The sequence below is a fragment of the Tenrec ecaudatus genome, chromosome 2, assembly GCF_050624435.1.
Source record: "Tenrec ecaudatus isolate mTenEca1 chromosome 2, mTenEca1.hap1, whole genome shotgun sequence".
In the NCBI taxonomy this organism is placed as follows: Eukaryota; Metazoa; Chordata; class Mammalia; order Afrosoricida; family Tenrecidae; genus Tenrec; species Tenrec ecaudatus.
This window is the reverse complement of record NC_134531.1, coordinates 113,992,004-114,006,966: the sequence shown is the minus strand read 5'-3', so window position 1 is coordinate 114,006,966 and position 14,963 is coordinate 113,992,004. Positions and strand designations below refer to the sequence as shown.

The 14,963-nt window shown below is 45.2% G+C and overlaps 1 protein-coding gene across 2 annotated transcripts in view; it reads left to right on the top strand.

Moving 5' to 3' along the window:
• EPB41L4A (erythrocyte membrane protein band 4.1 like 4A) overlaps positions 1-14,963 on the top strand; it is a 273,865-nt gene that overhangs the window by 236,228 nt on the left and 22,674 nt on the right. For both annotated transcript variants that reach the window (XM_075541381.1, XM_075541380.1), the window contains one exon: positions 13,936-14,055. In XM_075541381.1, the coding sequence (XP_075397496.1) occupies positions 13,936-14,055 (120 nt within the window). The remainder of the gene's footprint in view (positions 1-13,935; positions 14,056-14,963) is intronic.

Sequence of the window (14,963 nt, the reverse complement as noted above, 5' to 3'; positions counted from 1 at the left end):
CCTGACCTGGTAGATTGCATCCTGTCTCATTAATATCTTAGAGGTTACGGTGTATAGCACATAGGAGAAATACATGAAATCATCAGATAGAGAATAATTGCACCATACTGAGAATCATAATCTAGCCAAATTAATACTTTTCGGGGGTGCAGGGAGTAAGGGGATGGTGGTGGGGTGTCGGAAGCTTAGAATTCAATCCAAAGCAGATGCATAAATGCAGTTAGTTCTTGTCGTGGAGACTCGTTTTTAAGAGCTTGTTACAAACTCCATTTGACATATACTTAACTCCATCAAACCAACTGCCATCGAGTCGATTCTACCTCATAGTGACCCTGGATAGGATTTCTGAGACTGAAGATCTCTGGGAACAGAGAGCCTCATCTTTCTCCCTCAGAGCAGCTTATGGGTTTGAACCACCAACCTTTTGATTAGAAGCCCAATTCCTAATCTCCAGTGCCACCAGAGGTCCTTGTAATTAATGTGATGGTTTAATACATTAGTCACTTCACCCTGTTTTCAGATGTTTGCTTGAAAGCCAATAGTATTTACCCGAGTCATTAAAAGAGTACCCGCTTGGGAGGCCGAGGATTTGCTCACCAGTGGTGCAGGGCACTGGTTCTCACCTGGGAACCATTGGGTCTTCTCCTCCCTGAGGCCACTGGCAGTGTCTGGAGCCCTTGTGGATTGGCGCTCCTGGGAGGTGAGATTGCTGCTGGCATCTCCTGGGCAGAGGCCAGGGATGCTGTGATACATCCAGCAGCCCCAGGACAGCCCCACAGTAGATAAGTGCCTGACCAAATATCAGGGTGCCACTTTGGGGAAGCCCTGCCTTCAGGTCATGAGGAAGTCTGGCCTGGATGCTCTCCTTTTCTCAGTCTTTTCTCTCCCTGGGCCCCCAAATGAGGAAGTTGGACTAGGAAATCCCCAAAGCCGGTCTTCAGGGCGTCTCCTCTTTGTGTAAGAGGAGTCCTGGTGCTGTGACTCGCAGGTGTGCAGGTTAATACCACCCTGCAGCAGCCCCTCCACTGGGCATTCCACTCCCATAAACAGTTGCAGTCTGGAAACCCACAGGGCTCAGCATGGGTTTGATGGTGGCAGTGAGTTTGGTTCTTAACCCCCTCTTCTGCCTGCAACATTTGCATAAGAATTCTGCCCAGGCAGCTTCTTCCTCAGATTAAACCATCATCTTAAGAAGGTTTTCTGTTTGGATCCTTCTTGAATTCTGGAATCATACTAGAGAGATGTGATAGCTTAATGTGTTATAACACCTTTCTCAAGGAAATGATTCCCATCTCCGCATCTGTAGAATATGGAATGAGGTAGAAGTCTCCACGGTACTCTCTCCCTGCTTTATGATTCACTATTTTACCAAAGCAACACAAAAGGAAGCAAAAACGAAGGAAGAAGAATCCTGCTTCATAACTTTTTCTCATTGGAATTTTATATTAATCAAGTCAGCAGCTTTTTGGTTTTTTGATCTATTTTTCTGGTGATATTTTACACAGCAGCTTAGGTTCCCATTCAGTAATTTCGACACAGATTGTTACATGACATTAGTTACATTCTTTACAATATGTGAGCATCTTGATGATTTCTGTTCTGGTGGTTGTTTCTATTCATTTAGTTTCCCTGCACTCTTCCATCTTCATCTTTAATTATTGGCCACTTGGAATCATGTAGGTGATTTTGAAAATACACTTACATGTGATAGTTCATTTGTGAGTCAATCTGTTATTTAGCTACCAGGTGGCCTTAGGTTTAGTTTCAGTGTAAAAGCTTAAAGAGCTTAAAGAGTATCTCAGGACAATAAACATGGGAATGTTTTTTAAAATCAAGCCAGCATCTTGATTAATCTGTTTGCTCAGTCTCATGGTCCATGGAAGCTGCATTCATGCGGGCATTCCTTTCAGCTGCTCAGAAAATGGCCTTTACAGGCAGCGTCTGTTGGGGCCCAAGTGCTCCTGGCGCCATCTGCTGTTAAAACAACACCGTCTAAAGGTTGCCAACAATTCCTTGACTAGCTCCTTCCTGCTCTGCTTGTACTGGCTTCAGTATTTCTTGAAGTATTTCCTGCCTGAAGAGTTTCTTTCCCACACCCAAATAGCAGTTCCTAGACTGCTCATTATTGTTTTTCACTGTGTAGGAAGTGTATTTAGAACGCGAGTGTTTGGAATGGTGAAAGGCTGATGCACTTTGGAAGGCTCTCTCTCACTCAGTGCCATTGAGTTGCTGTTTCTGTGACCCTGTAGGACAGGCTAGAACCGCCCCTCTGGGTTTCCCAGACTCTATAGAGGCCCCATCTTGGGGTTTTTTTGGGAGTGGATTTAATGTACCTCCACATTCTTTTTGGGGGGATCATTTTATTGAAGTCTCTTACAATGCTTATTACAATCCATACATTAATTGTATCAGGCATATTTGTACATATGTTGCCATCATTCTTTTCTAGACAGTTACTTTCTATTGAGTCCTTGGTATCAGCTCCTGTTTTTCCCCCTCCCTCGCCCCCCAACCTTGTGACCCCCTGATAGATTATACTTATTATTATTATTTTCACATCTTAACACTGACCATGGTCTCCCTTCCCCCATGGCTTCCATTTTTCGTTCCCCTGGAGGCGGTGTGTTGTTGTGTGTTGATCATTATGATCAGTTTCCCTCTTCTTCCTGTCCCCCCCCATTCCTGCTCCTGGGCTGCATGTATCATGATCTCTTCTTCTCTCTTATATCCACCTGTGTACATGATCTGGTCTAGTCCGAAGTGAGAGGCATCACTGGGGTCATGGTGGTAGGGCGTGAGGAAGCCTCAAGGAACCAGAGGAATGTTGTGTGTTTCATCAGTGCTTTACTGCACTCTGGTTGACTCATCTCTTCTCTGTGACCCCTTGGTAGGGGATGCTGCATTGTCTACAGATGGTCTTTGAGTCTCTGCTCTGATCCCCCTTGTTCTGAACCATATGGTTTTGTTTGATTGTTAAGGGCTTTCTTCCTCACGGTTAACACTGCCCTTGTGGTTTGGTGCATCGTGTTGGGGTCTGTGTGCACATTCCTGGTTCTGTGGAGACATAACCAATACTCACCCCCTGGGTGGATTAGTGCCCTACACCCCCCATGGGCTCCATGTTTCTCTCTAGGAGCAGCTGGTGGTTTGGAACTGCTGACATTGCAGTTACAGCCCAATGAATAACCACTACGTCACCAGGGCTAGTAATGAGAAATTGTTTTCAAAACAAATTCTTTGGCACATTTTATATAAAGGCTCTAAGGGGCGTTCAAAGTCACTTTATGTTTACTTTTTCTATAGACATATTGTCCTGTTAATGGTGTGTGTTGTTGAGTCGATTCCAGTTGACAGCAACCCCGTGTGACTGAGTAGCACTGCCTGGGGGGGAGGGCGGGGGGGTGTCCTCGGCTGCTGTCGTTACAGGGGCACATCACCTGCTCTTGCCCTCATGGAGCTACCGGATGGGCCTGAACTCCCAACTGAGTGCTCCAAAATGATTGTCCTGGGATAGCATGAGTTGTTTATGTCTGTCGGGTCTCCCTAGGGTTCAGCATCACTCTCAACAGAGGGGTAGAGTACGTGTTCTGGCTCCATGAGCCCTCTCCTGCTCTAGTGCAGTGGGTGACAGTGTCCAAGGAAAGAGGGGTAACCCCACTATGTTACCTCTGGGTCCCGCTTACCCGCTATACCAACCCATTATGATCCTGTAAGATTTCCCAGAAACGGCTCCGTCCACATTTGGATGTTTCACCTGGAACATCAAAACCACATCTCTGCTGATGGTGCCACTGTGTCTCCTGCTGGCTGACTTCCTACATGGGGGTGGGGTGGGGAGAGTACGGAGGAACCTGCCACCTCCTCTGCCTCCTGTATTTCAGCGGATAGTGTGCCCCAGTCAAGCGCCCAGCACTGTCTCTTCTGCTCGTGCTTCAGGAGTTGGGAAGCCCTCCTGTTAGCTGCCACTGAATCCATTCTGACTCATCAGGCAAACAGAACCCTCTACATGCCGCTGCTCAGCTTCCTAGCCCCGCTGGACCCTGTGCTCCCATCTCCATCTCTCCCAGAAGGGGATCGTACAGTCTGGAGAGCAGGCAGCCCCCGGGCAGACTTGTGTTCCAGACTTACCTGGAACCCCGTGGGCTGCCCAGTGGAACTGTGAATAGAGGGGGTTTCTTCCAAGAAACCTTTGGGATACTCTTCCTTGGTCTTTGGGATGTTGTTCCTTTGGCCACTTCTTCTTTTTGGATTTCTTTTTTTGTCCTTGTTAACATAAAGTGCCTCCTGCATGTCTTGAGGCCACTCTGTGGGGATATTGATTTAAAAAAAAAAAAAAGTCTGCCCATTGGAGCTTAAGATACTTTACCGTTTCCATGGATAGCAATTTAGACGTCTTTTATTTTGTGTGAAGAGAAACAGAAAGCTAATGAAACGTGGAAAAACTAGCTTTGTCCAAAGCAGTAGCAGTGACTTCAACAGCTACCACCATAAGTCATAGTCCACAATAACTCTGGAAAACTAATATGAGAAGCAGGGATTATTGTTTGATTCCGTTTCAATTTTCGAAGGTTATCACTAGAAAAGACAGCTTCTCTTTCACTTTGTGTCCAGAGCTAACAGGCGGCTGACGGAGGGCTTCTTGGCTCCAGTCATTCCACAGTGGTTGCCTAGAACACCAGAAGACATTGACCCCATCAGGGGGATCTGCACTTTCCTTCAGGTTTATTTTTTCCTTACCCCTTTGCCCTTGAGCTATTCCTTCTTTACTGGTTTCCTTGTCTGGGTGGGTACCCAAACTCTTCTAGGGTTTGAGGTTGAAAAAGATAATTTTTTTGCGGGGGGGGGCTCTCATTTTTCACAGCTAACTACAAGGTGTTCTTTTTGTTCTATGTGGACATATTTAGGTTTATTCGTTTTTAAGTTTTTCATTGTGAATTGGGTGAACTTGACATTCGCCTGTTCATACACATTGTGTGTCGGCTCCTTCATTGCTGTCCCCTCAATAGACCGTCCTCACGCTACTTCTTCCTTCTGCTTCCTCCCTGCGCTTCTTTTTTCCTTTCCCTCTCGACTCATGGTCGGAACTGGTTGCCTTTCGGTAAATGCTTCTCTTGTCTGAACCAGTTGATCTTTTCACCGCAGGTAGGTTCAGTTCCGGAGCTGAAGGGTGACTGGGGGCCACAGTCTCGGGGTCTCACGGTTCTCGGCCTGGTCTCTTGGATGCGTGGTGGTGAGCGTTGGTCCGAGGAGCACCGTTTCTCGTCAGGGTGTGCCCTTTCGCTTGTGCACGTGGAACTCGATCCACTCGCTCCTCTGCTCGTCCTTGGCGCTCTTCATGCCATCTTCCATGTTCCTGCACGTGGCTTACGTTGGTTTCTTTCCCAGCCTTTCTTCGCTTCTTCCATCTTCCCCGAATCCTATTTCTGCTTCAGAGCCAGCCCTGTATGTGACAAACAAACAAGAATTTGCCTTAAGGGTTTGGTTCTGCCATGGACTGATGCTTGACTGTGGGCACCTGATTTCGTTGGTCTAAATCTTTTTTTCATCTTTGAGTTGGGAGTATAACGCTAACTGATTTGTTTTATGGGGAAGTTCCTGAACTATCAAATGAAATAAGGTGGTAAAAGGTCTCTTAACTAATGACTCTATATCCATGTTGGCTTTTTTTTTTCTCACCTTTTTCCTGCTTTTCCCATTTTTACCCCCAGATGTGTATTCCATTTTTCTGTCTTCCTCAATAGTGTGACATTTGGTTATTTTTATTTATATCAGACATTCCCACCCTGTGTTTCATAGGTAGGTTGCAGGGGGCTGAAAATGACATGATCTTGTATGTAAACTGTGGTGTTTCCAAGCAGACATTTTCCTGAAGATTGGATCTGTAACTGTGTCAGATTCTAAGGGGGTTCTGTATCTTCTTGTTCATGGCAGTGTAGTTAAGTCTGACTCCTACCTATACTATAGAACACAGTGGAACCATAGAACTGCCCCTGGGGCCCATGAGGGTCAGTGTTCACAGGGTCAGAACGAGTCAGAAGCAACTCCAAGGCAATGCACTTAAACTTTATGGGATCAGACTGTCACACCTTTCTCCCAAGGAGAAACTAGTGGATTCAAGCTCTGACCTTTCGGTTAACTGCAAAATGCTCGCCACTTTGCCTCCAAGGCTCCTGAGATTATGGCCCCCCAAAGTAATGAAGTGAGGAATAGACTGGTGTTAGGAAATGATATTGCTGTTTCAATTCACTGGTAGGATTAAAAATGAAAATGCTTAAAGTTTCTTTAGAGATTACTTACATTGCTCTACTGACTTGAAAAACAATTGGTTCAATTAAATTCATCACATTGAGAACTACTTAGTGTAAGGGACGCTAACGTGAATGGTCTACATTTTTAGTAGTTAGAATATTGACTCTTGTACTTGAGTTTGGAGCAGTCGGCCAGCCCATCACTTTCAGGTTAGAGTCCAGGTGCCATGGCTAAACTTGACCACGGGTGTGTTGTTGAGAGGATCTAGGAAGTAGATGTACCAGAATGAAATCTTTCATGAATCAGCTTTCTCCCAAAGTACTTTGGGTTTAGTAAAACCTCCATCATACTCAGAGAAACCATCCTGCAGAATCTCCTTTGTGTTATTGACGGACATCAGCAGTCTTTTGAGCATGCAGTGGGGGAGAATCTGTTGGTTTCTCAGTCATTAGCTCTGATGTGCTGCTAGGCTCTTCGGTTTTTGAAGTGGGAGCTTGGGGACAAGGAAGCGGGGGTGTTGGTGGCCCAGAGAAATAGCCTGGTGGTTTCTTAATAAGCGTAAAAGTGGAGGTAACTCAGGGCCTGGTGAGGATAAAAGGACTTAAGAGAAAGGAGAGAAACTCAGAGCAGAAATAGTGAAATGGTGACAGGGGACCATTTAAACCTTTCTCTAACTTTATTCTGGGATGGCCGCATCCTAAGCACACAAGTTGTGTACATGAAGCAGAGTTTGAGGCACGGACTGCAGGAGCCTGCACTGTGAGTGTGGCCCTGTTCCCAAGAGCTCTGTGATCACGAGGGAGGTTACTGTCGGAATCTCAGTTTTCTCATGTGCACAGTGGACTACTGAAGGATCCAGGAGATGATGGATGTGCTCTGTGCATAGGCAGGTACGAGTGGATTAAAGAGAGTACACAACCCTACTCTGGATGATCTGAAGAGCCGGCACTACCTGAAAACAGAACATTTATCGAGGGGTAGGGATGGTGTGTGTGTGTGTGTGTGTGTGTGTGTGTGTGTGTGTGTTGGACTCCTATGAATTTGTTCTGCCCCAAATGTTGCTGGGGTTTCTTGGTGCCTTTTCAGGTCCTATAGAATCTAAATCTGAATAGCCGCTTAAGGGAGAGGTTTTGAGCGCTTTAGACCTGCTCCACAGATCTTGTATTGTTTTCCTGGAAGGAAGAGACTGCCCCCCTGGCCGAGGAATGCCACTGCAGCTAACAGGGAGAGATTTGGGTGGGACATCTGTGGGTGATGGCTTGGGTAGGATTCTGTGACTCTTACAGAGGTACGAGGGAACAGTGGAAGTTTGGTGCTAGAAGTCTCGCCTCCCGTGTAATCTGAGTTTAGTTCCCAGACAGTGCACCTCGTGCCTCAATAGAGGTTTGCATGGTGGAACTGTGTTGGGTGCAAGCCCACGAGCCACTAGGCAGGAGAAATTTGAGGCTGTCTGCTCCTGTAATGTGAGTAGTTTTTGTTAGTTTGTTTATGATACTGAACATTATGATGATGATGAAGCCCCCGGTGAAATCTTGGGTTACAAGTTGGACTGCTAGCGACAAGGTCAGCAGTTTGAACCTTCCTGCTGTTTCTCAGGAGAAAGGTGAGACTTTCCGCTCCTCCCATAAAGATTTATAGACTCAGAAACCCACAGGGTAGGCTCTGCCCACAGGGTCACCGTGAGTCAGAGTCGACTCAGTAGCAGAAAGTTTTGAAGAGGCCTCTGCAGGTTCCTGAACCAGACCTACCGGGAAGAAAGCCTGGTGTACTCCATCACCACCACCCCTTTCCAAATCACCCCGTAAAAGCCCTGTGGATCAAACTTATGATCCAACCCTGTTGTGCACAGGATCACCGTTAGCTAGCCCCCCACTCTGGCAGCTGACAAGAGCGAGTAGGCAGTATGAGATAACTTTATTGTCCTTTATACCCTAGAAACGCAGGTTTTAAAGTTGTTTTTCCAGTTTCTTGCAAACTGAAACCAGCTGTTAGTTCCCTCACATGGGCTACTTGCTTTTTTCTTCTAAGCATCCTGTACGGCGCTGATCTGCTGTGGGGCTGCGAACAGCTATAGCTGTGGTTGTGGGAGGGCAGTCCATACAGAGCCACTGGAAAGAGTATTCACCGGGCGACACCGTGTGCTCTGATGCTTGAGCGGAGCATGGCAGGATTCAGGTGTTTGGTTAGAGTGATTTAGAACTTCCAGAGTCTCACTGTATCTGACAGGGACTCCTTGGAAGAGCCAGGCTTTAGCGACTGCAGGATGCTGGCAGGTCTGAGTGAGGGCAGCAGCTGAGAGGGGGTGGCACAAAGGCAGCGTGTTTTACTAGGAGCTGCATAAGGAATGCGTGAAAGAGAGATCTTTAAGATCAAATGAGAATAACTTATTGATGGTAGGAGAAGGTAGAAAAACAAATGCATTTTTTGCTTACTGGTCTTCAGGGAGCCTGTTAAAATCCTGGAGCCAACATAAATTTCCCTAGGGAAGAAAGATTATTGAAAAAACATGAAAATTGCTTCCTAGCAGGTGATCCAAAACTGAGTGTAGTCTTCGAGAAGCACAAGGTCCCAGCTGGCTGGGCCCTCCAGAGTGGATTTTAGCCATGGTTGCCATAGGAAGCACTTGTGGGGAGTACTGGGATCACTGCAGAATTGAGGTTGCTTCAGCGTGTCTGATTTAGAAAGAAAACACAAGAAGAGAAACATTCAGGAGAAGAGCTGGAAAAGATCTTTGCAGTAATTTCGTAGAGACGAACACAGACCTGCAGAAAGAAGGTGAGGGATTTACTCAGGTGCCCGAGTCAGACAATGTCCGGCTGGGACTGGCTCTGACGCAATGTGTATTGCTCGCATCGTCTTGAAGCTTCATTGTACATTTGCTCGGTAGGACTTCTCGCTCCGCGTGAAGCATGGGCTTTCACTCAGTGAATGAGACGCGCAAAGGGATTAAGGGTTGCTTGAAAGGAAAGCCTTCTTAGGAAACCACAGGGACTTGTGAGGGGATTCGTTTGGGAATGTGACGGTTTTTGCAGAAGAGGCAGAGCAGAACTGTAACGGGGACGATCCCATCAAGAGGAGACCAGGAGTCGGCAGTATCTTCCTCGTTGCTGTCTACCGTTCTGTGGCCTTTCATCTTCAACACCTTTTGCAAATTTTCATTGTCAAATGCAGTTCGAATCTATTTGCATGGATCGACTGGAAAAGTGGGCCACGGGACTGTGGTACAACATGAATAGCACATACTTGAGGTCTTCTGCTCTGAACCGTGGTTGGAATATTGTCTGTCCTCTCTCTCAGGCACTGATTCAAGCGCAAAGCCGCGTCATGGCTACCTTCCCTCCGGAGCGGTTGTGCAGACATGGTAGAGTAGACGTGGACTCATTGAATCAGCGTATAGAGAAGAGGCGTATGATTGTGAGGATCACTTTTACATAGGAAAATGAATAGATTTCTAATGTGAATTATAATGTACTCCCCCCCCCCCCAGGCTTTCATGACATGCTAAGATGTAAAAACCCACTTGACCTCTGTTTTTTAAAACGTGTCTTCGGCCATCTAACTTCATTCTACAGGCAATGGGGACTCCATGCAGGTTTTTAAAATAATGTGGTCTTTTTATTTTCAAGCTTTTTTCACATTATAGAAAACTGAAAAACAGCCCAAAAGACAGCTAAAATCATTTTGATGATTTGATAGTTACAGTTTGACATGTACCTCCTATGAACGGATACAAACAACCTTTTAAAAAGGGACTGTGTTCATTGAATGCTCGTAATTTTTATCCTTAAAATGTAAATCTGACCTACGTCAAAGTAAAAATAGAAGATAAGCAAGTGACCATCTAGCTGAGAAGCAACAAAGCCCACATGGAAGAAGCACACCAGCCTGTGTGACCACGAGTTTTCGAAGGGATCAGGTATCAAGCATCAAGGAACAAAAAATCATATCATTGTAAATGTGGCTGAGTGCAGAGTGGAGACTCAAAGCCCATTGGTAGCCAACCGGACACCCCCTTACTGAAAGGTTGTGGGGAGGAGATGAACCAGTCAGGGTGCAGTGTAGCAACGATGAAACATATAACTTTCCTCTAGTTCTTAAATGCTTCCTCCCCTCCACTATCATGATCCCAATTCTACCTGACAAATCTGGCTAAACCAGAGTATGTACATAGGTACAGAGAGCAACTGGAAACACAGGGAATCCAGGACAGATGACTCCTTCAGGACCAGTGGTGAGAGTGGCAATGCCTGGAGGGTGGAGGGAATGTGGGGTAGAAAGGGGGAACTGATTATAAGAATCTACGTATAGCCTCCTCCCTGGGGGATGGACAGCAGAGAAGAGGGTTGGGGGGGCGACATCGGACAGTGTAACATATGACAATAATATGAATTATGAAGGGTTCATGAGGTAGGGGGAGTAGGGAGGGATTGGGAAATGAGCAGCTGATATTAAGGGCTCAAGTAGAAGGCAAATGTTTGGAGAATGATGATGGCAACAAATGTACATGTGTGCTTGACACAATATATGTATGGATTATGATAAGAATTGTATCAGCCCCCAATAAAATGATTTTTTAAAGTAAAAATAGAAAAAGAAAAGCAATAAACAAAAACCAAAGCTCGCATGCCCGAGTCTAAGAATATGTGAGGTTTAAAAAGCAGAAGCACTATAGGAGCTAATTGCTATGATGTCGAGATTTCTTATCTGCTCACTCATATATAAAATAGTTAACTCTTGCCTCCTAAGCTCCAGCACTCTTGCTTCTAAGGTTTGGGCTTTACTTTCCCCAGGAGTGCCAGGGGTTTCTGGCCCATTTCATTTAGCAATGCGAGAGGTGACACTTGAGTTCTTGTAATGAGGGCCATTAGCCAGCAACCATTTGTAAGGGTGTAATTCCAAACTTCATTACAGACTCCGGCAGCCATGCCACCTGTTACAGAAAAATGTGCTTCTGTTGTGACTTCCATGAGACTTACATTTTTAATGCACCTGTTGAAGTATTTATGAAATAGTATCACCTGCAGAGGGCATCTGCCTGTGAAACACGGGACCCCAATGTCATCCCTCACTTTGGGGTCATCCCTCTTTTTAAATTCTCCTCCCTTTCCATTTTTCAGTTTTAAAACTTAAAACTGAAGTCAGTCCACAGCCTGGCTTCCTTTCTGATTTAATCCTTATTATTAGCAAGGTGTAGGCAATGTCTATCTATCTTTCTCAAGAGCTTTAAATGCTTTGTCCTGCTCTTTCGGAGCTTGAATTTACTTTATATGATCACTGTTTCAGTTACACGTGAAATGGATGTTTTCCACTCCTCAACTTATTTGTAGACAATTCTAGATACACACCCCCCAGTGCCTTACCAGGGCGACCTCAGGCCTCTACTCAGAGGAAAGCACTCCAACCTTGCCCGGCTTCCCATCTTTGTAAACACACAACGCCCCTTCTTGCAGGAGCAGCTTCCTGAAGAACTTACAGAAATTAAGAAAACAAATATGCAAATAACTGGGGTTCAAGGATTTTTGCAAATAAAGCAGCCTTACTCCATCATTGTAGTGCATTTGAGATCATGTTTATGTATTCACAGGACATTTTTATTTATTTATTTATTTTTCTTTTTTATTGTTTAACTTAAAAAAATCATTTTATTAGCGGTTCATACAACTCTTATTACAATCCATACATACATTAATTGTGTAAAGCACATTTGTAAATTTATTGCCCTCATCGTTCTCAAAACATTTGCTCTCCTCTTAAGTCCCTGGCATCAGGTCCTCATTCCCCCCCCACCACTCCTACCTCCCTTATGAACCCTTGATAATTTGTAAATTATTATTTTGTCATATCTTGCCCTGTCCAATGTCTCCCTTCACCCACTTTTCTGTTGTCAGGACATATGTATATCTTTGTAATCAGTTCCCTCTTTCCAACCCACTCTCCCTCTACACTCCCAGTATCGCCACTCACACCACTGGTCCTGAAGAGATCTTCCGCCCTGGATTCCCTGTGTTTCCAGTTCTTATCTGTACCAGTGTACATCCTCTAGTCCAGCCAGACTTGCAAGATAGAATTGGGATCATGATAGTGCGGGGGGAGGTAGCATTTAGGAACTAGAGGAAATTTGTCTTTTTCATCATTGCTACATCACACCCTGTCTGGCTCGTCTCCTCCCGACACCCCTCTGAAAGGGATCTCCAGTGGCCTGCAAATTTTCTTTGGGTCCCCACTCTGCTCTCCCTTCCCTCCCCATTCACTACGGTAAGATTTTTTGTTCTGATGATGCCTGATACCTGATCCCTTCGACACCTCGTGATCGCACAGACTGGTGTGCTTCTTCTATGTGGGCTTTGTTGCTTCTGAGCTAGATGGCTGCTTGTTTACCTTCAGGCCTTTAAGACCCCAGGCGCTATATTTTTTGATAGCCGGACACCATCAGCTTTCTTCACCACATTTTGCTTATGCACCCGCTTTATCTTCAGCGGTTGTGTGGGGAAGGTGAGCATCCTAGAATGCCAATTTAATAGAAGAAAGTATTCTTCAATTGAGGGAGTACTTGAGTGGAGACCTGATTGGACGCTTGTTTTTCGTTACGTGCTTGCATACCACCCTGTCTCACTCTCATTCCTGGAAAGCCTCCGTGCATCACAAGTCTCACATTCTACAGGCTGAGATTGGGTTTCTTGTTCCATGTCATCGTGTCAATTCTGACTCACAATGACCTTTTAGGACAGAGGGGAACTGCCGCTGTAGCATGTTCAGGTTGTGATCTCGACGAGAGCCCATTGCTAGATCTTTACTCCCGTGGAGTCACCGGTAGGTTCAGACCATGGCCTTTGAGTTAACGTCTGAACACATCAACTGCTGGGCTGCCAGGAGTCCCACAGGTCCATTTAGTGGCTTAAATTCAGAATTAGTTGTCAATATTTAAAAATAAAGAAAATTCAGATTTCAGATGTACCGATTTCCGGATGATGTTTTTCAAATGCATTTCATCACTGGTCCTAGATCTTGCATGTCAAATACCATGCTTTCCAAATCCCCCAGCCCCCACTCTGGATTTCCGCCGCCTCATGTCCAGTCTCTGCCTGTGCTTGGCAGCCGTGTGTTCACAGCCCCGAGCCCTTCTCCAAACATGTGAGCAGCTGTACCCGGAATGGCTGGGTGTCTACACAGCTGCCGTTGTGCTACTTCATTAGAGGTCACTCGGTGTACCTCGTTTTCTAGTTGGGAAAAAAAAGGTATTTTATCTGGTACCTTTTATCCAAGAACACTTGGACAGTGTGAATTTTAACGACATTTCAAAGTAAAATGATATATAATCATTTCATTGCCACATTTTAAAAATGACTATGGTTGGCTCTATAGCTGACAGCCCTGTTTCTTTAATGAAAACTTGAATATTTCAAATGAGGTTTTGTTTGGTATATATCTTTTGCTTAGAAAATGGTCTTATGCCAAAGACAGAAACCTGAAAATAACTACTGTAGATTTAAATCTTTATCCATGCATATTATATTTTATATACCTATCTACTTAGAGGTACATTAATCCAGGTAGTACACACTTAGTTTCTGAGATCATAATAAAATGGTTTATGTTTAGTGATTTCTAAAAGCGAGTTCGGAGTGAGTCTAAAGCACAAGGCGCTATGCATGGATGTTAAGTTTTGACGAACGGTTTTCTTTCCAGACTACGCCAGGAGAATGATATGGTTGATTCTGCACCTCAGTGGGAAGCTGTATTAAGAAGACAAAAGGAGAAAAATCAGGCAGACCCCAACAACAGGCGATCCAGGCACAGGTCTCGCTCGTACGTACACTCTTCTTATACTTTAAAGAAACTGCCTGAGCGTCCAGGAGCATGCGATGCTGCGTCCAATTGGACTTGGTCTTTTTCCGGTCTTCTAAGGTAGTTCAACCACAGTATCCATTGTTTATTTATCACACTTACCTTCTTTTGTGTGTGACATCTGTTTACTATATTCGAGGTTGAAACACATCCAAATCAAAATGTCACAGAAAGAAGGCTATTTAAATCTTATACAACTGTGTGTCTTTTTTTTTTAAAACAAAGGCATATATATATTTAACCAAATAAATAGGAGTTTTGTTCTGGAGCCTGGCTGTTGCTGAATACCTGCTGTTTCTCCCAACTTAAGTGAGCAGAGTGATCCAAAGTCTCCTTCCAGATTGCAGATGTGACTCTCTTCCCATCAGAGTAACATTTGTAAGCAGTAGCCAGAGAGGGATTCACTACACACCTGTGTTGGGGTTTTGAGCTCTTCCGGTTGCCAGGTGAGGCCACGAGTGAGCACAATTGCCCCATGAGGGTGAGATTGCCAGTCCCCAATAGTCATTCTCTTTTGAGCTGATGAAGTTTGGGGAGTTCTTTCCCTCCCTTTCTTTCCAGTTTGTTCATCATGCAGATTTACAGTACTCTCAGTCTTACTTCTCAAGGGGCAGCTTTCTGAAATGAGCCTGGACTACCTGCTGCTCCCTTTGTGGTCCGGGTAGCTCCATGTCTTGTGTTGCTTGTTTGTGGAAGGAAGGCTCTGAGGTGTCTTGGTGACCCTGGATGAGAAGAGAACACTGTAGGAGGCTGGGACTCTCAAAGGGAGCAGGGCAGAAGGACTCAGGGGTCATATGTGTGAGTCCTGGGGCAGGCCTCCAGAGGGCACATTTGTGTCTGATAGATAAGTCAGTTGTCACGCCAATATG